The sequence below is a fragment of the Colossoma macropomum genome, unplaced genomic scaffold (assembly GCF_904425465.1).
Source record: "Colossoma macropomum unplaced genomic scaffold, Colossoma_macropomum, whole genome shotgun sequence".
NCBI classification, from domain to species: domain Eukaryota; kingdom Metazoa; phylum Chordata; class Actinopteri; order Characiformes; family Serrasalmidae; genus Colossoma; species Colossoma macropomum.
Genome location: NW_023494790.1, coordinates 6,858,308 through 6,881,219, shown reverse-complemented (window position 1 = coordinate 6,881,219; position 22,912 = coordinate 6,858,308). Strand labels below are relative to the sequence as shown.

At 40.1% G+C, this 22,912-nt stretch overlaps 1 protein-coding gene across 1 annotated transcript in view; it reads left to right on the top strand.

Moving 5' to 3' along the window:
- Positions 1–1,444: 1,444 nt before the first annotated feature.
- Positions 1,445–22,912, top strand: part of rgs7b (regulator of G protein signaling 7b) — a 173,416-nt gene continuing 151,948 nt past the window's right edge. Inside the window, 2 exon segments of the mRNA XM_036571991.1 lie at positions 1,445–1,630; positions 3,063–3,162. Coding sequence (XP_036427884.1) covers positions 3,085–3,162 — 78 coding nt within the window. The 5' untranslated portion in view covers positions 1,445–1,630; positions 3,063–3,084.

Here is a 22,912-nt window from a genome sequence, read left to right as displayed (position 1 = left end):
AGCCACGAGAGCATCACTGAGCTCAGGTACTGATGTTGGATGATCAGTTCTGGACCACAGATGCCACCTTCTACTTCATACCTTGATAGCAAGAGGATAGTGGACCACTGTTGGCCCGCTGATGGCAGAGCTGGCGGCCCGCTGGCGTTTTGCTCAGCATTTCCAGGGCGGCCCGCTGGTGGTTAAGCAGAGTAATAGACAAAATTCCATGTATCATTGCTCATTTTACACTAACAGTCCAATTGACTTATTTCTCCTTCCTTCCTTTCTTGAGTTATACTTTGTAAGTTGGTATATTACTTTAATCTAGTCTGTCACCAGCAACATTTTCCATAAAATCATTTTACATTAGGCCTTGTCATTTTTTTTTTTCTCTCAGTTCTTTGTAATATCTGCCTTTATTTTATTTTCTAAAATAAAAGTCTGTGTGCATTTAAAATCTGTTTAGAGAGATTAAAACTGGGTGGTCCGAGGGTGGACCAGCAGTGGTAAACAGTCAGGGGGTGCTGACTTTATCAAGCCAGCAGACTGATACATGCTTGCTATCTGGGATAGCTGACCTTAGGCACCTTAACCTTTGTGTGGAGTTCATGTTTTTGTTACTCAGTGGTCTGGTGGATCCACTAACACAGAGCCATAAACATGTATGTAAAAATACCAGCTGTTTAAAATATCACAAGTGGGCAGCACAGGTTCTCCTTTAGCAGCTGTAGCCAGTCAGCAGCCTGTCCATGCTGTCCATCCTCTCACACTTATTATTATTATTATTATTATTATTATTGTTATCATATTTTTTTATATATATACACACAAACACATACAGACACACACTAACAGCAGGCCATGTAGGAGGATAACAGAGTGAAGGACACAGCACCTCCACACTTTTATTCCCCGCAGGTTCACCCAACACCACATGTGTAATATAAATGTGCGGCGGGTGAACAGAGTGAAGACACCGAAAATGGGCTATTTTATATGTTCTTCACAGAAAATGAGCAAAGGCCAAGAATCTGAGGTTGAAATAATAATAAATCACATTTTTTTCTTTTGTAAACATTGAAAATGGGTCCCACAGACCTGAACACCACCCAAGGGATACAACAGCTAAATTTACAAATTAGAAAGGGTGTCTGGATACTTTTGGACCTATTTAGGTCAGTTTTTTCAGATGTTCAGCGTAGGATCCAGCACATACATACCAAAAGCATTTTGTCTTGTTTGTTTGTTTGTTTTGTTTATATATTTATTTTTCTTTTCATTGTGCATTTCAGTTCGCTTGGATGACCAGTGTGCTGGTTAGCCAAGTCAACCCCCCCCGGCCCCCCCCGCCATCACCCCCCGCCCCCCGCCTTGTGAGGATTATTTTCCTGGGCCAGCGCTAGCAACGCGTGTGATTGGCCGCAGGTTGAGGCGCGTGCACGTCGTTCAGTTGTGAGATTTTTGCGCGCCGCTGCTCGCCTGCCTGCCTGCCTCCTTCTCCTCGGCTGGGGCGATAGTTGGGTCCGTTCGAGAGAGCAGCACCAGCCCTGTCCTTCCTTTCCAATGGTTCATCATCCCGCCGGCAGCTGACCAACTGCACCGCATCTGAAGCGAAGGGAGGGATTGCAGGACAGGCCATTGTTTTCAGGTAATTCCGCTCCCCTTCGCTCGCGCTGTTTATGCCCACCTCTCGACGATGCCTCGGCGCTGAGTGCTCGCCGTCACATCGGTAGCTGTCCGCCGTGCTGAATTCGCTCCCGGCCGTCCGGCGTCCGGTGCAGCCGCGCTGTTAACCCTCGCTCTGCCTTCAGAGCCGGACTCAGTGCTGTGGATCCGACTTACAGCTGCTCGTCTCCAATCCTGCCGCTCGCGTCTCGGCCACGGACCGTGAACACATCGGCAGTGCTGCGGCTGATCCCTCTCTGCCGTGGTCGTGGCCGTGGCGCGCGCTCAGCTATGGCTGGGGCAAAAAGACGAAAGTAATCGCGTGTTTCTTCACGTTTCTTCCCTTTTCCTCGATGCGTTCTCGCTGATTTCATTAGGGGCGCCGCGTAATTAGGTTGTGTCCGCGTCTAACTGAATGTGTGGACAGACGGAGGCGGTGAAAGGAGGTCTGTTTGCAGCTCGTGCTCGCGCTATCAGAACAACACTGCTGTGAAGGTATCATCGCATCGCAGCCCCGCGGATCATGTTTCACAGCGGACGGAGATGGACGGCGTTCAGGATGACAACACTGTCAGAATATCGACATATTATACAGCGCTGTAGCCACGTTAATATTCTCTCTCTCTCTCTCTCTCTCTCTCTCTCTCTCTCTCTCTCTCTCTCTCTCTCTCTCTCTCTCCCCTGCCTGTATCTTCCTCTTTCTCTTTATTTCTCAATCCCCCCTCTCTCTATATATCTCAATTCTCTCTCTCTCCCCTCTCTTTCTTTCTTTCTCTCTCTCTCTAACACCTCCTCCTTTTTGCCTTCCCTTTCTCTCATTCTTTTTCTGTCTTTCCTTTTTTACTCTATCCTCTCTCTCCCCATCTTGTCTTCTGTTTTCTTTCTCCCTCTTTCTAACTCTCACTGTCTTTCTCTCACTCTTTCTTACTGTTGCCTCTCTCTCCCTCTGTACTGTTTCTTTCTCTCCTTCTCTTTTCTCTCTCGTCTCTTCTCTGTTTCTCTCTCTCTCTCTCTCTCCTATTTTCCCCACACTCACTCTTTTTCTCATCTATTTTTTCTCCATTTTCTGTCTCTCTTTCTAACCCTCAATATTTTTCTCTTTCTCTCTCTTTTTATCTCTCCTTCTCTTTTGTTCTTTCTTTCTTTCTTTCTTTCTTTCTTTCTCCCTCTCTCTTTATCTCTCAATCCTCTTTCATTTTTCCTCTGTCTTCTTTCTTTCACTTCTTTTGCATTTTCTGTCTTTTCATGTTTTTCACACTGCCTCATTTTCTGTTTTCTTCCTGTCTCTCTTTCTAACGCTCACTATCTTTCTCTTACTCTTTCTTACTCTGCTTCTCTTTCTTTCTTTCTTTCTTTCTTTCTTTCTCTCTCTCTCTCTCTCTCTCTCTCTCTCTCTCTCTCTCTCTCTCGTCCAGGAGTGCTCTACGCTAGTCAGGCATGGCGCAGACTAACAGCTATGGACAGAGCAGCAATGGAGTAGCGGATGAATCTCCGAACATGCTGGTCTACAGAAAGGTAAGTTCATCAGGTCGGACATGTGAAGTGTTGCTTATCTGGTTGTGGTGTGTGGGTATCGGCCCTCCTGGTGAAGTTCGGGAAGTATCAGGCTTGCTTAAGATTGGTTCTAGGCTCTTGGTGGGACTGATATCAACCTTTCACTTTCCCCTTATTTCATTTAATTCCTTTCTGAGTCAGCCTTCAGTCAGCAGGCGCTGAGCATCTATTTCAGATCAGTATGATGTGAGGGATGAGAAACAATCTGTAGGCAGCAAAACTGATGAAACAAAAGAAAGAAAGGATGTTCTAATCTCTGTAAGTGGACTGATTGGGGGTGATGTGCCCCGCAGCCCAAGCTAAGATGCAGTTGCACTTGTTTTATCGCTCCCATTCATTTTGAAACTCCCCAACCACAAGCTCGGCTCGTTATGTTGTTGTTGTTGTTGTATTATTATTGTTGTTGTTGTTGTTGTTGTTACATTATAATTATTATTATTATTATTATTATTATTATTATTGCAAAAAAACACTCTGGCTCTGGAGTTCAGGAGCTGAACTGTCCGATTAATCACTAATATAATAAGGAACTCTAATCTGTGGGACTAATTTCATAAGCAAAACATCACTCTAGGCCAGGGGTGTACAACTCCAGTCCTGGAGGGCCGGTGTCCACCAAGGTTTGGAGGTTTCACTATCTTAGCACACCCACTAAACCTGCCAATTAATGGATAATTGTAATCAGGTGTGTTTGAGTAGTTAAATCACCAAACTGTGCTGGACACTGGCCCTCCAGAGTTGTTCTCCCCTGCTTTAGGTCTTCTGGAAGTGACTGCCTGCGGGAACAAGTGGTTATTTTGTTCATTTCAGTCAGATGTTAGAAATGCTAACATACTACTACTACTACTACTACTACTACTACTACTACTACTACTACTGCTATGACTATTAGAGTCCTTTCAAGGTGCTTGCAGAAATTAGCAATATTATAGAGCAGCTGTTTTTGACATTTATGGCCCAAACTTGAAGGCCTTGCTCTAACAGTCATGGTCTGCCATTGAGCAAGTAGTATTGATGATTTTGTTGTTATTTTGCAAGGTCGGTTTAGTGTATGGCCCAATCCCATTTCACCCCTTGCCCCTACCACTTAGCCCTACTCCTCCATTTTGCACATTCATGCCTAGGGGTAGTTGACCTGATTTTTGTTGAGATAGAGGGGTAGGGTGAAGTGTTGGGGCTACATGGCCCTCCAAATGGAGGTTATTCAGAGACGCACTTTAAACAAGTGTTATGAGGAAAAAAAGAAAAGGGCTGTGCAAGAAACCCACAAATGTGAGTATTTTCTTTGTTAAAAATTTCAGTACCTATTGTATTGTCTTAGTTTAATATCGTTTCAATGTATTATGGTCTTTTTCTTCATAACAAGCATAAAAAATCACTATTAGTATGTTGATGATTTGGTAGCTTGCTTGTTAAGTTTCCTCTTCCACCTTTAATGGTGCAGCAGTTACATTCTGGTGCCTCAGGCATGAGAACTGCTGCTCCATTTAAGGTGAAATGGGAAAATTCGAACAAGAAGCTGGCGAAGAGAATAGAGTTCAGCTTCATATCACTGAAGAATTAGGGGTGGGAGATAATAAATAAGTCCCCCAAGCATATGATTCCCTAAATGTAACTAAAGCCCAGCAGTGAGGTTGCTGAATTTTACCCTCCTCTGCTGTCACTGTAGACTGACTGGCAGGGTCGCCTACAGAGCAGCGCTAGTAGCCTGTTAATCAAGTAATGTTCTTCTATATTTGAGGGTCCCATTTCATAGGGAAGATTTCAACCACTACCCCTTGTAACTTCACTTCACAGTTCACTTGAAAACAAGGGATAGGGGTAAAAATAAGAAATGGGACTGGGCCTAAGTCCAGGCAAAGTGCAGAAAATGCAGGGAGTGGGATCACCTTGTATGTTTGATGTGGTCCTTCATAACTCATGATTGTTTTTTTTGGACAAACAGAGATAGACTAGTCAGTTTCTAATGTCTTGCACACTCTGGTTTCATTAAGACTGGATTTGAAGAGTAGGCAGAACAAGTCTACTCCCAGTCCACAGCTGTTTTAGTGTTATTTTGGTTTGTCGGTTTCATTTTGGCTGCTGAAGATGTGCACTGTGATTCACCAAAACCCAATACTCCAGTTGCTGGTTCATATATGTGTGCCACAACACAAGAACTGTCTACTGCACAGAGCAGATCACTGAGTGTGTTTGATGGGAGCAGTGCACTGAAAACTACTGTGCCCCCAAAAGTTAGGTGCAATACTCAAAAAAATCTAGAAATATTTAGGCCAAAAAGTTATGCATTTCAATTACATGCATATTTTCGATCCAATTTGACCACATAACTCCAGTGCAAAAGATGGCATTTCAAGCCACGTTCAATCATGGGTCTCATTAAGTGTCTAATTAATTTGGTATAATATTTCATTTTTTTAACACGCCTCATTTAGAGTGTTTGCTTAATGTTAATGAGGGTCAGAAAGTTTTTTTAATAGCACTTCAGCTTTTAACTCATCATCTAAAGCAACTGAACACTTTGAGCTGTTCTTTCAAAGCCACAATTAACTGATTGAAATGTCACTCTCTCACACACACACACACACACACACACACACACACACACAGCCTAAAGCAGGTCAAACTATTTTGACTGCTATACACTGTTCACACATGATTGCTATATGCCTAGCTCATATAAGCAACCCAGCTTTGTCTGTAGTGTAGTAGATCCAAGTTATCAAAAGACCTTCTACCATAAAAAATCCATTCCAGTGAACAAGACGAATGGACTTGTAGAGCATTGTCCTGTCATTATTGGTGTGCATGACTAATATATTGTACAAAATATTCATATTAAGGATATTGATGCTGAAATCTCTCCAGTGAAGCATTGATAACTGAACCACATTGAGCATCCAAAACCTTGTTTTGACAGATCGACATTGTGAGAGCTCAAGTTATAAGATGAGTTATGGGGCTTGAGTGGCTTTTAGGGCTTTCAAACAATATTACTTTAAATAAATGCAATTAATCAAGTTATTTGCTTAAATTTGATCCTAAAGATTTTTATTCCAAGTAGTGCATTTTGTTAGAGCTGTATGAGTGGAGAAAATAAGCCTCCTCAGAATGTATTAATGTGGCTGCATCTTCCAGCCAATGTCTATGTCTCTGCTGTCGGAACAAAACCTTGTATCTCCATTTTTGTCACTTCAATTTTTGGCATAGTTTGAAAATACCTGTTGATGGATGGACTGAAAGAAATGGCCCAAAATTACTCAAAGATGTCTGGTTCCATTGACTTGCATTAAAAGTAAAGTATGTTTTTTCCTCCTCCTGTAAAGTTGTCATTTTGGAGATATGAGGTTTTGTTCCAACAGCAGCGACATATCATATATCATATAGAAAGTCAACACTTGAACTCCTCTGTGATTGTAGCCTCTAACTCTTGTTCATACAGCTCATGGATTCTTGTTACTGTGGAGGCTCTCATGGGAAACTGGGGTTTTCCACTTTGTTGTTTTGGTTATTTTGCTACTCATTGATTTATACATTGGTCTTCTGTGAACACTGTCCAGTGTATTGTGCTCAAGCTACCACCTTAACAACCATTTTAAAGCTGTATTTGAACAAGAGGGCTACAATCACAGATTCAATTATAGCAACGTACAGTGTGCTGCAGCTGGGCTTCAGCCTGTACGGCTATGGACGATTTAAAAGGTCAAGCTAGGGAAATGAGGTGTTAATAGTTTATCACATTATTAACTTATTAACTTTGGCTTTATGTGTTTACATATCTAAGACTGTTGGAATTAAAGAAAAGAGCTTTCGTATTGACGGTTGGTAGTTGTATCAGTCAGTAAAGCAGTGTTTAACTAATAACTAAAACTGAGTTTCTTTCATTTTAACCAGATAGGATTGTGTTGGCCGATATTATTTGTGGTCACATTTTTTGAAAAAATGTACACATTGGTGACATTCTAGTCTCCTGAGGCCTTACCTGATCTCAAAAACAGAATACATATCTGGGGACAACTTGTTAAGCTTTTGCTGGCAAACTGTGGCAAAGTCTGACTAAATAAATAAATGTATACAGTAATTTAAATAATAATTAAGAAATCAGAGGCATTGAGTCGGATTGTGCTGAAGTTTTTCAGAAGATGTCGTACATCTTTACATATTAACGTCACACAAACAGGCTTAAAAAACTATCTGAGTCAACATTTAGGTCTCAAATGCAAATTCAACATTTTACTGATGAAGAAATGATGACAATAGCAGATAATTCACTCACATCCTCGAAAGACACGCCCTTCATTAAGTTTTGGCTGAGTTCTCTTTGAACATACTTTCAGCGCACTTGCAATCATCAGATTCATCCCCTCGGGGAAGGGGTCCAAAGCACAGCCAATGTCACAAAGTGTTCCTCTGCGTGTTACATGCATTTATTTCTTTTAAGAGAGGACAGGGAGAGGTCTCCAAATCCCATAATCTTACATAGTGTAGCAACTACATGCTTAATTGCAGTTTCTGGGGGTCTTTTTAGCCATGCTACATTACATTACATCTATGGGTTAACAGGCTTGTTGTCTGTCAGACAGTGTTGACGGGTGCACCATCGCCCTCTACTTTGAGCTCTGCCTTTGCAAGGTGTTGGATTGGTTTACAAATTTCTCACTCAGTTGGTTCTCACCCTAATAAGTCTAAATCTGTTTTCACCTGGAGAAATAATTAGTTTTTATGAGGCAGTTATTACATCTAAAATGGTTTCATACGAGTTAAATCAGTGCTGTGGTTAGAGGCTAAGCTAATGCTCAGGGTTAGTGACCGTGGTGTTTTGGGGCCTAAGGGAGGATTGGGAGGAAATGAATGGGGTAATCAGGAGATTAAGGCTTCAATGGTTTTGTTTCAGCATTGAGACTTTATGCCCTTAATGGGTCTGCTTTTGTGGCGCTAGACCGTGTCCTAGTTTCTGCAGTGGGCCAAGCTGAATATCAATAGTGCTCATATCTTCATATCTGGAACTGATGAACAATCCGTTCCAGGAATATGGAGCATTTTAGGTTGTGCTGTGTTGGATGTCTAATGCAGCGGATCTTTATCTCTTTCTCCTTCAGAGGACCCAGCTGGTTTTGCTTTACTTTCTGCAGCTCACGATCTAACGAATGCTGTTCCGAACATTTCGTCATGAATGATGCTGAATCTGGGTCTCAGCCCTAAAATTAAAAGAACTGCTGAATATTTTAGCACCTGCATAACTCAGCCTGCTCCCACACTGAAAGCCACGGCTGGTCTGTCTCTCTGTCCTCTCCTCTACAATCACAGCGTGGCAATGCAATTGTTGTCGCTGGCGTTGTTGTTGTCATTGTTGGTGGTGGTTGACTGCATTCTGCTTCACATTCACAAGCTGGGGCCGCCAGTCACATGAGAGCTGTGGGAGCTCGCTGATTGACTAGCGCGTTGTATTTATGAATCAAACTGCTAATGCTGAAACCGAGTTTGAGTGATGAGCCTAATTGCACGCAGCCATAATTGATTCATCTCGTTGGCTAATTTCCTCTCTGGGGATTAAAACGCTGCTAGACAGGCGGTGCATGATATGACCTAGATCAGCCCTTCATAGAAAGTACAGCAGAGCTTGTGATTAGCATCTTTTGAAACCTCATTCTGAGGCCTTAAGCAATGATTTACTATTAAAGGAGTAAGAATAGCTTCATAAATAAATAAATAGCAAAGAGAAGGAGGTGTTTGATTGGATGTTTTAGAAGACATCCTTGATGATAAAACTGAAGGTGCATTTTAAAGCCATTTAAATAACTGCACCATATACAATGTTAGCTTGTATGCTATCAATGTCTTTGGCTGAACTGATAGAGTTGTCTATGGTCAATAGTAATATGATAGATAGCAGCTGTTTAAAAAATACTGAACTCAGTGGTCTAAGAGTTGGCCAGAAAGATAAGTTTGATCCCCAGTGATGCCACAGCCATCCATGCCCACGAGTCCAACAGAGCAAGTGTTCCTGTGCTCTTTGGGTAGGCCTCCTCCGAGACCTTCAGCGCAACGATAGCCAATGCACGCGTCAATTAGCTGACATAACATAATTGCATTCTCCTCCAACCGTGTTGAGTTTTTTTTTCAATGACATTGTTAGTGGCAGTTTAAAACGTGTGTCTTGGAGAAAGCACATGCTAGTCTTTACCATCCCAGCTTGGTAGCATTACGTGGAAGAGGAAGACCTAGCTAGCAGGTGGAAATGGCAACATTTCAATTAAGACAAAAACAATGTGGGTGATGTGAAAGAATTGGCAGTTAGCATTCTCCTCCAAGTGTGTTCAGCTGTACAATAGCGTTACATTAACAGCAGATGTGGTGGTGTTTCACCTGTCTTGGAGGAGGAACATGCTAGCCTTCACCCTCCCAGCTAGGTAGCTTTGTGTGATTGATGGAAACCTAGCTAAATGTGGAAGTGGTGATGTCTAATTTGGGGAGAAAATTATATATGAAAATTATATATGGAGTATAAATGAAAAAAGGGGGTGTTTGTTAGCTGATGTAACAGAATTGGCAGGTAATGTTCTCCTCCAAGTGTGTTGAGCTTTCCAATGACACTGTGTTAATGACAGTTTGAAAATTGTGTCTCAGAGGAAGCACATATGAGCCTTTGCATTGTGCGATAGTGGGAGAGCTAGCTAGCAGGTGAAATTAGCCATATTTAAACTGGGGAGAGAAAAAAAACAACGTGGGTGTATGTTAGCTGGTGTATGTTAGCTGGTGTAACAGAATTGGCAGTTAGCATTTTCCTCCAAGCGTGTTGAGATTTCCAAAAACACTGTGTTAATGACAGTTTGAAAAGTGTGTCTTGGAGGAAGTACATACTACCCTTTACCATCCCAACTTAGTAGCATTGTGTTAAATATGACCAAGTGGAGCTGGTCATATTCTTCCCAATATAAATGAAGAAAAAAGGAAAAAAAGTGTGTGTCTGTAACCAATTGGCAGTTAGCATTCTCCTCCAAGCATGTTGAGCTGTCCAGTAACATTACATTAAAAGCAGTTAGAAAAGAAGCGGTGGTATTTCACATGTCTTGGAGGAAGAACATGCTGGTCTTCACTCTCCCAGGTAGTTAGCATTGTGCGATTTTGGGATACCTAGCTAAGAGGTGGAAATGGGAATGTCTAAGTCGGGAAGAAAATTGGGTAAAAATCAAAGGATAAAAAACAGAACATGGGTTTCTGTTATCTGACATAACAGAATCAGCCATTAGTGTTCTCCTCCAAGCATGTTGAGCTGTGCAATGACATTGCATTAGTTGTAGTTAGAAAAGATCTGGTGGCTTTTCATGTGACTCCAAGGAAGTATGTGCTAGCCTTCCACTTCTCAGCTTGGCATCCTGTGACTGGGGGAGACCTAGCTAGTGGGCGGAATTGGAAATGAGTAAATCCCTTCTGGAAAACTCCTTTGAAGGCGTTATTGACATTGACTTTCTTTAAAGTAGTCCTATTAAACTTTACGTGCTAGCTCGGTTAAGTAGTCCTGTCAAAGTTACATGCTTGCACGGATAATGAGATTTGAAAGCTACATTCACCAGTAGCATGGTGCAATTTGCTAAATGATAATGGGGGGCTGCTAGCTTTCGTTCCTCATTAGCCATCTGACTTTAGTGGAACTACTATGGTGGTTTTAAATGCTTTTAGTCCAAACAATCCTGCTAAGTAAAAATCAAAGCTTACAAAGCTGCGGTCTTGTTATTCATGTTATCCAGCGGGACTAAAGAATTCATCTTTGTGGCCCTGCATACAGGGCCTGTGTGTGTGTGTGTGTGTGTGTGTGTGTGTGTGTGTTTTAGTGACGCCGGCCTCCATGCTCTGCTAGAGTTCAATTCCATGCAATTATGAGCACAAAAGCTGAAATCTCTCTTTTATTCAGATCAAAGAGCACCTGTTTGTCAGTCTCCCTTCAGACAGACACTTAGCCTATTGCTCTATTAAGAGCGATTGCCATAAAATTTCAGCAAAGAGTTGCAGTTTCGCAGTACCTACAAAAGCCGCTTCCTGCCCTTTCCCATCCAGAGTTTATTCGCTTCTTTGCACTTGTTGAGTTTTTTTCCGTCTGAATTTACACATGCAAAAGGTTTTCTGTTCAGGAAGCCTCAAGATTAGGTGTGATATCCAGAGGAAGCAGAAAATAGCAGGAAATTGCAAGAGAATAATTGGCCATGATAGCAATCCAAAGCTGAAAAATGAGGTGCTTTTCATGAATTTTATGTTAAGGGTACATATAATGACGGCAAATTATAAAGTGTATAGACATGAGAAATTTCCACCTGTGAGCTTCTTATTTAAAAACATAGATTTTTAAAAGACTAAAATAGCCAATCAGTGAAATCTGGAAATGCTAACATTTCAAATGAAACTTTTACAGGAACTGGAGTAAGAAATGAACACTGTAGCATGTTAAATTCTTTAAAATAGAGGTAAAATAGAGATTCTTGGCTTGGATATGCAGACATAGAAAAGAAATGTTATTGGCATCAAACATTTACATTATTTGGAGGTTCATTAAGAGGAATTTCAGATGTCCGAAAAGTTTCTTTAAAAGCTCCCTTATTTATTTATTTATTTATCTATCTATCTATCTATCTATCTATCTATCTATCTATCTATCATACTTAACTCAGATTTAGTCAATCAGCCAAGACATGTTTGATGTTCAAATGTTGCTACTTTACTTTAGAGGTATGTGTCAATAGTCACCTCAATCTATTCCATAAATGCATCCCCAAAGCTTCTCTCAACTCACTCAAACTTGATCCACCTCTTCATTAAGGTCACACAGAATTGTCAGCATGGTTTAGGACTCATGGTTCTTCAGTGGTCAGGACCCCCATGGACCCTCACAGAGCAGGTACTATTTGGGTGGTGGATCATTCTCAGCACTGCAGTAACACTGACGTGGTGGTGGTGTGTTAGTGTGTGTTGCACTGGTCTGAGTGGATCAGACACAGCAGTGCTGCTGGAGTTTTTTTTTTTTTTGCTGGGAATGATCCACCACCCAAATAGTACCTGCTCTGTGAGGGTCCATGGGGGTCCTGACCACTGAAGAACAGGGTAAAAGGGGGCTAACAAAGTATGCAGAGAAACAGATGGACTACAGTCTGTAACTGTAGAACTACATAGTGCACCTATATAGTAAGTGGAGCTGATCAAATGGACAATGAGCGTAGAAACAAGGAGGTGGTCATGATGTTATGCCTAATCGGTGTAAATAAAACCTCACCATGTAGCTGAATGTTAAGAGCATGGAAAAGATTTGGGTCTACTTTTATTGTTAGCAGTCTTTGCTGATTGACTAAATTTGGAGTAAGTGCAGAAATTAGTGTAAATTACATGTTTTGCCAAACCGTTCTTTTAAAGAACGAGCCGTTGAAAGGTTCTTCAGGGAAACTTTTATGGCATCACTCTAAAAACCACTTTCTGGCACCTTTATTTTTTAAGAGTGTCTGTACAAAGGGATGTTTTCCAGATAGTCTTTGTTTAATCCTTTAATATGTCACTGTAGAGTTGTTGATCTGATTGCCATTCAAAAACCATATCTGGCTTCACCAAACAGCTACACCAATAGATCAACATCATAGTAGCACATGTCAGGATTGAGGAGCAGCAGCTAAAAACTGTAATCTCTTCATGTCTACACAATTGGACGGTCCATGAAAGCCTAGAGAGCACTGGACGTCTAAATATTTCACTTCAGATGTGGTGAAGGAGGCAGAATGATGAGACGGAGTGTCTCACACATCAGTACTGAATCACTGTCACTCCACTGCACAGAATGACATTAATGGATCATCACAGGAAAAGGCATGACACAAATTGTTCCTGTGTGAGTTTTTCCAGCCTTGTCGCTGATGCACTGCCTCTAATATATTCATTGCAAACTTATAGTCCTTTGTGAGGCTGTGCCACGCTGTCTGCTGAATAATGCACCGTGTGCCAGCTGATACATTTTACATGAGGGATGAAGTGCAGGCGAGATACACACGTGCAGGAACATGTAGCCAAGGCTTGTGTATCGGACGGATTAGACTTGTGGTGTGTTTTTAGACATTTTCAGAACTATATATACATATTTTACTTTTTCGTTTTTGACAGAATTTGAAAAAAATCTGTTGTCATTTACATTGTAATTTTCATGATGAACAGACCAAAAGAAAAGGCCCAAAATGAGTCTGGTTCCACTGATGTACATTAAAAGTAAAGAATGTTTTTTTTTTTCCTTCTCCTGTAAAGTGGAGATACAAGGTTTGGTTCCCACAAGAGATATATATATATATATGTATATGTGTGTGTGTGTGTGTGTGTGTGTGTGTGTGTGTGTGTGTGTGTGTGTGTGTGTATTGTATATAGGAGCTTGCGTGTTGTCGCTGTCCAAAAAAATACCTTGTACTATGAACCTGAACACAGCGGCTGTCCTTCACATCGTATTAATTTTTATGATAAATAGACCAATAGAAATGCTCCAGAATCACTTATAATAATCCTTATTTATTTTAACTTGCGTTAAAAGTTACAAATGTGTTTATTTTCTTCCGTGAAGTTACTATTATGGAATATATGTATATGTATATCAAACCTAGTACACAAGTATTATTATTATTATTTAGGTGTTTTATTTGTGTGTGTGTGTGTATGTATGTATGTGTGTGTGTGTGTATGTATATATATATATGTATGTATGTGTGTATATATATATATATATATATATATATATATATATATATATATATATATATATATATATACATACACACACACACACACACACACACATAGAAAATGGGACACATTCTTATATATATATATATACACACATAGGACTTTATTATTAAATAACTTTATAATTACTTATTATTATTATTATTATTATTATTAGTAGTAGTAGTAGTAGTGGTAGTAGTAGTAATTTTAGCATTTTTATTATTATTATATAGGCACTTACATAAATGTACAGCATATAGGACATGTGTGTTTGTGTATGAGTAGCTCACACGGGGTAAACATGACCTTCCTCTATCTAGCCACAGTGATGACTTGTGATGATGACATCATGGTGGCAGAGGCGTGATTAATTTCCCTCAACAAAATCCATTAAACACAGCTCATCCTTCTCTCTGTCTGTCTCTCTCTCTCTCTCTCTCTCTCTCTCTCTCTCTCTCTCTCTCTCTCTCTCTCTCTCTCTCTCTCTCTTCCTCTTCCCCCCCTTCTCTGTCTCAGACATGCTGTCTATCTCTTCTCTGTATTCTTCTTGTGCTCACGCTCACTCACACTCTCTGCCCCAACCCCCCATTAGAGATCAGTTAAAGGCTACTGAACTGAAACGCATCATATGGCCCTCACTTCCCTATAATTGTGAGCCAGCAGCAGAAGCCCTCTCTCCGTAGATCCCACTCCACTTCTGCCATTCACTCTACCACTAAAAAAATGATTAAAAATAAATGTCACATTTTATAATAAATATAACATTGCTGGCACAGGGCGACATGCCAGACGGCATTACCTCTGAGGCTGCATCGCAGCAAATACATAGTTAAAGTTACCGTGTTTGTAGGAAGCCATGATGAGTGCGGAACACCAAGGTTAAACAGGCCCTGAACTGGAATGAAAGCTGCATTTTTGCCAGCAAGCTGTAAATCAAGTCAAATTAAATGGAGCTTTGTCATTCTTCATTACAGCCACTTGTTGAGTGAGGAGCAAAATAAAAAGTTCCCCCAGATCCATTGTGCTATATTTAACACAAAACTGCAGCGAAAAGTCAATGAGTACAGACAATAGACCTCTGAGGATACTGTCATTTTGTAGCTCGCCAGTAGTCTAATTGGTTTGTGTCAGTTGGAAAAAATGAATGGCACTTTTGAAAATGACCCCATTGCAGTGTGTGGTAAACAATGTTGTTCCGAAGCTGATATTTTTCCTGTGTGTATTTTCTCTCCAATATCACTTTGTCCATTTCAAAGTTGTTAAAATGCACATTTAATTTACATCATACCATTGACCTCAAGATTTTAATCCAACATCTTGAATGCTGGGTCAGCCTCTCCGGCACAGTTTTAGAATGGTTTAAATTATAGTTAGGTAATATGCAGTTCATGATTTCAATGAGAAATCATTCATCAAAAAGATTTGGCATTTCTTGTGGAGTCCCTCAAGGTTCAGTTTTAGGGCTTTCGCTTTTCTCTTTGTACATGCTACCTTTAGGTGATGTCATTAGGAAATGTAATATAAATTTGCAGAGCTATGCTGACGACACCCAGTTATACATTTCCATTCCTTCAAGACTCTGTAGACAGACTGACCTGCTGTGTGTCAGATATTTCTCAGTGGATGTTGCAAAATTTTCTACAGTTGAATAACTAAAAAACTGAAATACTGTCATTGGTACAGAAACTCAGAGAAAAATGCTTTATGAGAAACTTGGTTCTTTAGCTACATATACCCAACCTGAAGTAGGAAACCTGGGTGTGAATCTGAGCTCTGTTTTATCTCGCATGTAAACAGTCACTAAAGAAGCTTTTTATCATTTGAGAAATATCACTAAAGTTTGGCCTTTTCTATCTCAGAGCAACGCAGAGGAACTTGTTCATGCATTTCTTACGAGCAGAGTTGATCACTGTAATGCTCTTCTTACTGGACTTCCTAAGAAAACAGTACATCCCTTACAACTCATACAAAACGCAGCATCACAGATACTAACAAAAACAAAACAGAGAAATCACATCACTCCCGTTTTAAAAGAACTGCCCTGGCTGTCTGTATCGTTCAGGATAGATTTTAAAGTTCTGCTACTAGTTTTTAAAGCTGAAAATGACCTTAAAGCACCACTTACATCTCAGAGTCTCTGTTTGTTTATGTTCCAGCACGTGATGTTAGATCTGCAGATGCTGACCTTCTACAAACACCTTCTGTAAAATACAGAAAACATGGAGAGACTCGTTCAGTTATTCTGCTTCTAAACTGTGGAGCTCAATTCCACCTTTTATGAGACAGTCAAGCTCAGTGCTCACTTTTAAGAAGCATCTAAAAACATGTCTCAGCATTTAATTAAAACTCTACGTCTTGTAGTATTTATCTTTTAATTTGATCTGTCATTTTCTTATGATTCTAAATGAATACTTATCATTTCTTGTATTACTGTTAAGCTTTATCGCCTGCCTGTAAAGCACTTTGAGCTGCTGGCATGAAAAGTGCTATATAAATAAAACATTATTATTATTATTATTATTATTATTATTATTATTATTATTATTTGCAACCTCTGTAAACCTCTGTTTTATTGGCAACTATAAACAATAAGACAATTGTACAATATTTAGATTAAGAGATGTGTTGTTCAGTGTTGTAAACTTAGTCCTTAGTCTTTAGCAGCGAGACTTTAGCTTTAGCCGATGTTGTCTGAACGGTAGTGGTTGGTCTACCATGTTTAGCAAGACTCCTAACACTACATTTGCCTATAACTCTATAACATGATTAAACTGTAAGCTGCTTTGGGTAATGTATTGTAAATGGTTAGACACACCGCAAGTGGTGGTTTGCTGAAATGACCATGTCCACACATCACACTAGAAAGGATCTGATTATATATTTGGTCTGAGTGACCTGAGATATGTATAGAAATATGTAATAAATGTGATAAATGCATTTGAATGAAAGCAGTAGTGAAAGATAGGATTAGGCGTATTTAGTCTTCAGTGAGTAGATCAGATAGGAACGGGATGTGTGGGATAAATCAGATTTGGCTGCTTCTCTGAACGGTGTGGCCTTGGTAGCTCCATCCCCCAGCACTGCAGCCATGAAGCTGTTCAGAGATCTATTAGCAGATAAAACACAGCTGTTTTAGTTTTTACTGATCTATCTGCTTTAGGCTAAGGTAGAGTCAGAGAGCTTTCTTCACTGGGTCTCCTATTGCCTTTTCTCTCTATTCTGCAGTGCAGAGGAGTGCTAACACTCTGCATTTGGGTTTTACACTGGGTTAGAAAGTGATTACATTGTGAAGGGTATAGTGTGAGGATTTATGACTTTGAGGAATAATCTGCCTGAGCTATTTCATCAGAGAATGCAAAATATGTTGTCCACTGTAGCATGTTGTACCTGTCCTAGGTGTGTTTGTTCCATAGTATGCATTGGGTTCCACATTATACGGATAGTGCAATGTACAACCCCATTTCCAAAAAAATTGGGACCCTGTGCAGAATGTAAATTAAAATAGGATGCAATGATGTGCAAATCATATAAACCACATTTTAAAGGAAAATGCTACAAAGACAACATATCAAATGTTGAAACTGAGAAATGTTATTGTTTTTTGAAAAAAATATTCTTATTTTGGATTTGATGCCAACAACACATTCCAAAAAAGTTGGGACGGGGGCATGTTTACTACTGTGCTGCATCACCTCTTCTTTTAACAATATTCTGTAAGCATTTGGGAGCTGAGGGGTCGAGTTGATGTAGTTTTGAGAGTGAAATGCTTTCTTGTTCTTACTTGATATAGGATTTCAGCTGCTTAACAGTTCAGGGTCTCATTTGCAGTATTTTTCATTTCATTATGCACAAAATGTTCCTAGTGGGTGACAGGCCTGGGCTGCAGGCAGGCCAGTTTAGCACCTGGACTCTTTTAATATGGAGCTATGCTGCTGTAATACATGCAGAATGTGGTTTTACATTGTCTTGCTGAAATAAGCAATGCCTTCCCTGAAAAAGACGTTGTCTGGATGGCAGCATATTTTGCCAAAACGTATCTATTGTTCAGCATTAATGGTGCCTTCATAGTTGTGCACGTCACCCATGCCATGTGCACTAATGCCCCCCACACCATCATGAATACTGGCTTTTAAACTGTGCACTGATAACAAGCCGAGTGGCCTTTATCCCAGAGGACACAGTGTCCATGATTTCCAAAAAGAATTTCAAATGTTGATTTGTCAGACCTCAGGACACTTTTCCACTTCCCCTCAGTGCATTTTAAATGAGCTCGAGCCCAGAGAAGGCGGTGGCATTTCTGGATCCTGTTTAAATATGGTTTCTTCTTTGCATAGTAGATTTGTAGCTTGCATTTGTGGATGCAGCGATGAACTGTTTTCACAGACAGTGTTTTTCAGAAGTGTTTCTGAGCCCGTCCAGTGATTTTCACCAGAGAATCATGTCTGTTTTTAATGCAGTGCCTCCTGAGGGCCCAAAAATCATTGCCAGCAAATACTGGTTTTTGGTCTTTTCCCTTGCCTACAGAGATTTCTCCAGATTCTCTGACTCTCTTTTAATGACATTTTGTACCATAGATAATGAAATTCCCCAAGTTTTTGCTATTTTACGTTGAAAAATGTTATTCTTGAATTGTTGCACTGTTTGACCGTGCAGTCTTTCACAGAGTGGTGAACCCCTCCCCATTTCAATCTCTGAAAGACTCAGTCTCTCTGAGACGCTCTTTTTATACTCAATCATGTAACTAACCTGTTGCCAAATAACCACCAGGTGTTTTTTTTTAGCATTACACAACTTTTACCAGCCTTTTGTTACACCCTGTCCAAACTTTTTTGGAAAATGTTGTTGGCACCAAATTCAAAATGGGCATATATTTTTCAAAAAACAGTAAAATTTCTCAGTTTCAACATTTGATTTGTTGTCTTTGTACAATATTCAGGGTTTATATGATTTGCATATCATTGCATTTTGTTTTTATTTACATTTTGCACAGCGTCCCAACTTTGGAAATGGGGTTGTAGATGATCTACAAGTTCATTGTAAACTATCTATTATAAAATGGATAGTTCCGGTCCTAAAATCTGATTGGCTTAGCCACATTTGGAGCCATTGTGAGCTCCACAATATACACATACCTATAACCGCCTCACAACAAGTGAATTGTGTATTACTACGCCACAACACAAAAAACCCTTGTGCTGTTAATGGAATAATCTTTGACTCTCATGCTGCTCGCATAGACCACCAAGTATATTGATTAAGTAAGAACACGTTTTTTGTTTAAACTGAGGGGCTGGCAAGTTATGTTCTTAACTAGAACTAGGCTAGTTGGGTCTCATTGTCATAGCAGCTAGAAAAGCAGATCAAGCGTGACTTTCCCAAAATCGTCATGGCACAAAGATCATCATTAGGACACTAGAGCTAGCGTCACTAATTTTTAAGATGATTTAAACATTACCATGCTTTCAGAAAACTAGGCCAAGCGCTCCACTGTGGCTGCCTGCCTTTCATCATTCTACTTACTTTTAGCAATTGTTAAGGGTATATACAATTAACAGAAATGTATGGGTATATGAGTAAAAAAAAACTGGATTGTCTTTTATCTTCAGAGCAGTCTCGGTGCTTCTTTGAATACACGTTTTGATCTATTTCTAGTGGGACATTCAAGTATAAGAACAAACCCACTACTGTGTTGAACAGCTGGGAGAAGGCTGTGTGGGCTGAAGGCATTTTGAGGAGAAAAACCTGTCCAGATGTACCAGCACAGACTTTTAGGTTTGCATAAATCGAAAACGTGGATTGGAGTATGAAATTATTAAATTAGCTATAAGACATACAGTCCTGTGTTCTGTGATGGTTTTGTGCGCTTCCTTACACTTAATCTCAGATCTTTAATGAACTTGAGCCTGCATTTAACTTTACTATGTGTAATCACATCTTGTTTTCCTGTAGGCCATTATGTTTTTAACTATAGCCTCCGTCCTGCTTTTACTCTTCAGACTGTAATATGTTTGGAGTTTTCTGCAGTGTGTGTAGGTTAATGGCTCCTTGGGGAGTCTCTCTCCAGCAGGTTGGAGAGAGGAGTGCTTCACACACACTGTCACTCTAATTAAGAGCCTGTGTGTCTGTGCATGTGTTTCTTAACCCACTTCTACACTGAGCATTGACAAAGGTTAACATCATGTACCATCATGGTTAAGCAGCTGGTTAATATGAATTTGCAGTAGATTTATTAACCTTTAATCCTAGGATTCAGTTTTATCCTTATGAAAATGAAATATGTTGTACAGTTTGGAACTAAAAACTCCAGGGTGGATTTCCAGCAGCAGGATTGAGAACATCTGGTTTGATCTACACTGGATGTCCTAAAGTCTTCACACAGTGAATTCAGCTACTTTAAGGTTGCTGATACCATTGTTCAGTTGGGCCGTGGAGCAGTGGAACTGCGTTCTCTGCAGTGGATCAGTAGCTGACATCACTAATGCTCTTATGGCTGAAGGCTATCAGATCCTCACAACATCTAGTGTAAAGTCTTCCCAGAAGAGTAGAGGCTGTTACTGCAGCAAAGAGGGACAAATTCACTATTAACACCCCTGATTTCAAAAGAAGTCCTGGATGAGCAGGTGGCTACAAACCTTTGGGCATATAGTGTACAGTGAGGGTCCAAAGATCAAGGACTACTAGTGAAAATGTAGTGAAAATTTTGCATTCATGTCACAAATTTGCTCGTGACCTAGAACTTTTCTACATGGCCAAGACTTTGTGCTATTTATTTCCGAGTTTAAATAATAAAAAAAAGTCCCAGATTTCTGAAGTGGTCCGATTTTCACAATTCACCCTTACCTCAGTTGTACCTAATCAGCCAAGACGTGTTCGGCATCTGAAGTTTTCTTCTTTAGTTTTGCGCTGGAGCTCTGAGACTAATGTAGCTAACAAGTAATGGAAGATAATACCACAATCTGCCTGTCTAAATCAGACACTTGCTTCAAACCATGTGAAGTTGTTAAATAATCTCAAATAGAATTATGTAGTCTATGACAAGGGTCCTCAAACTTTTCCATCCCAAGTCCCACCTGTGTATAACTACAAAGCATAGCAGTCCACATAATTATTTTTTTTTTAAATACAACTTTATTTTTCTTTTTTTAAAATGCTGCTACTAAAAAAACTGCAAATTAGGGCCCGAAAAAGATCAGATTGGCCATTTTAGTTGTCAGTAGGTTTGCAAAATTTGCAGGTATGTTAAACACAATGTGTTTAAAAAAAACAAAAAAAAACAAAAAAAAACACGATTGTAGTGATGTTAAAAATGGGGGAAAAAAGAAAAAAACAATGTATGAGGTAGATGTGATTTGGTGCTGCAGTCCATCACGTTTTCACTGAAAATACTCCACTTCCCAAAAGAATAGCTGTTTGGCCTCGAGATGTCTCTTTAGTTTTGTGTCGTAACAATCAACACTAATGATAAATCCTACTTGATATCAGCTTCTTTGTCATTGGTTTATCACTGAGTTTTACCATTCAGGTTGCTGATGCTCGGCCAAATACCCACTCCGCGAGCCATGTGTTGAAATCAAACGCATCTCTTCGCTATTATTTTATGGTTCACCTGTTGTTTTTAACAGCAGCTTGTTCTGAGCGTCTGTAAAGAGTCAGTAGTTAAAACAGTTATTATGCCGACTGTACGTGACTGGAAGTGTTCACACACGTCAAAATGGAGCAAACTAAAGAAAAAGTTGTGATAAGTCCACATCAAACAAAGCGCCCTGAGAAATCTCTCCATCTCTGGTTTGCTGTCTGCACAGCATGTCCGCGACTGCGTTGTCTCAGACTGAAGACGTTTACAACACCCAGTACTGCGATGTTTTTATTTGTATGTCTCTATTAATATTCATATTGGTTATAACATGAAAATGTTATTCTTACATTTTTTAATTATAAAGTTAAACATTTTTCCACTTATGTTTTATGACTACAAATTACTGCCTCCCTCTGAGTACAGGCCTGCGGACCACTAAAGGGTGCTTCATGGCCCACTGGTGGTCTGCAGGCCATAGGCTGAGAAACCTTGGTCTATGACAATTGCATGATATACGACTCATGCTTCTAGATGACTCCTACTACTGTTTTTAGCTTTGCAACATGTTTGAAACTAAAGAAGCTCCTCGGCCTGGTTGGTAACTCACTCACTCACATTTAGCAGGCTGAACGTCCTCCACAAAGGGGTGCTCTATTAACGCTGCTGGGTTAACGCAACTGAGTTGAATGGCGAGATTTGTTTTGGAAGTAAAGAGAGAGGTCAATAGTCCTTTTCTCTCTTTGACATCCATTGGATCGTCCATGGAACGATGGCGAGATGTGATTGACAGCTCTAGTGACTTTCCAGCATTTTCACAAGGCTGGACACTGAAAAGCACACGTGAGCGTGTATGCTAGAATGCGATTGGCATGTCAAGATGCTCTAAAAGCATGTGTATAAGCGTCAGAAGCGGTGGGGTTTTGTCGGGGGCTCTTTGCGGCCCTCTGTCTGGTGTGTTGCCAGCAGTGCTGTTCTTTCCACTCTTAATCCTGCCTTTGAAGTCGCCTCTCGGCTCCTCGACTGTTCCATCAAGCCTTTGTGTTTCTACCAGCGCTAGATAGCACCAGAGCAAAGAGTGCCCCGTATAAGGGGCTTATGTAAACACTCACTCTGTGTATGCATGCGTGAGTGAATGTGTATGTGTGTGCATTTGTGAGTGTGCATTTGTAAGCATGCAGTTTCTGTATGTAGAGTTATATTTAAAAGTTTAGACTCATGTTTTGTTGATTATCTATGTGACAGTAAGTTAACGCATCCTTCAGAGAACGCACAACTATTTTTCTGCAAATTTTAGTGCACAATTTCTGTTTATTTGCTGAGTGTATTATTAAAATGTATTATTTTAGCACAGACTACAGTTTTGTTTTATTTTGATGCCCAGTATGCTAAATTCAG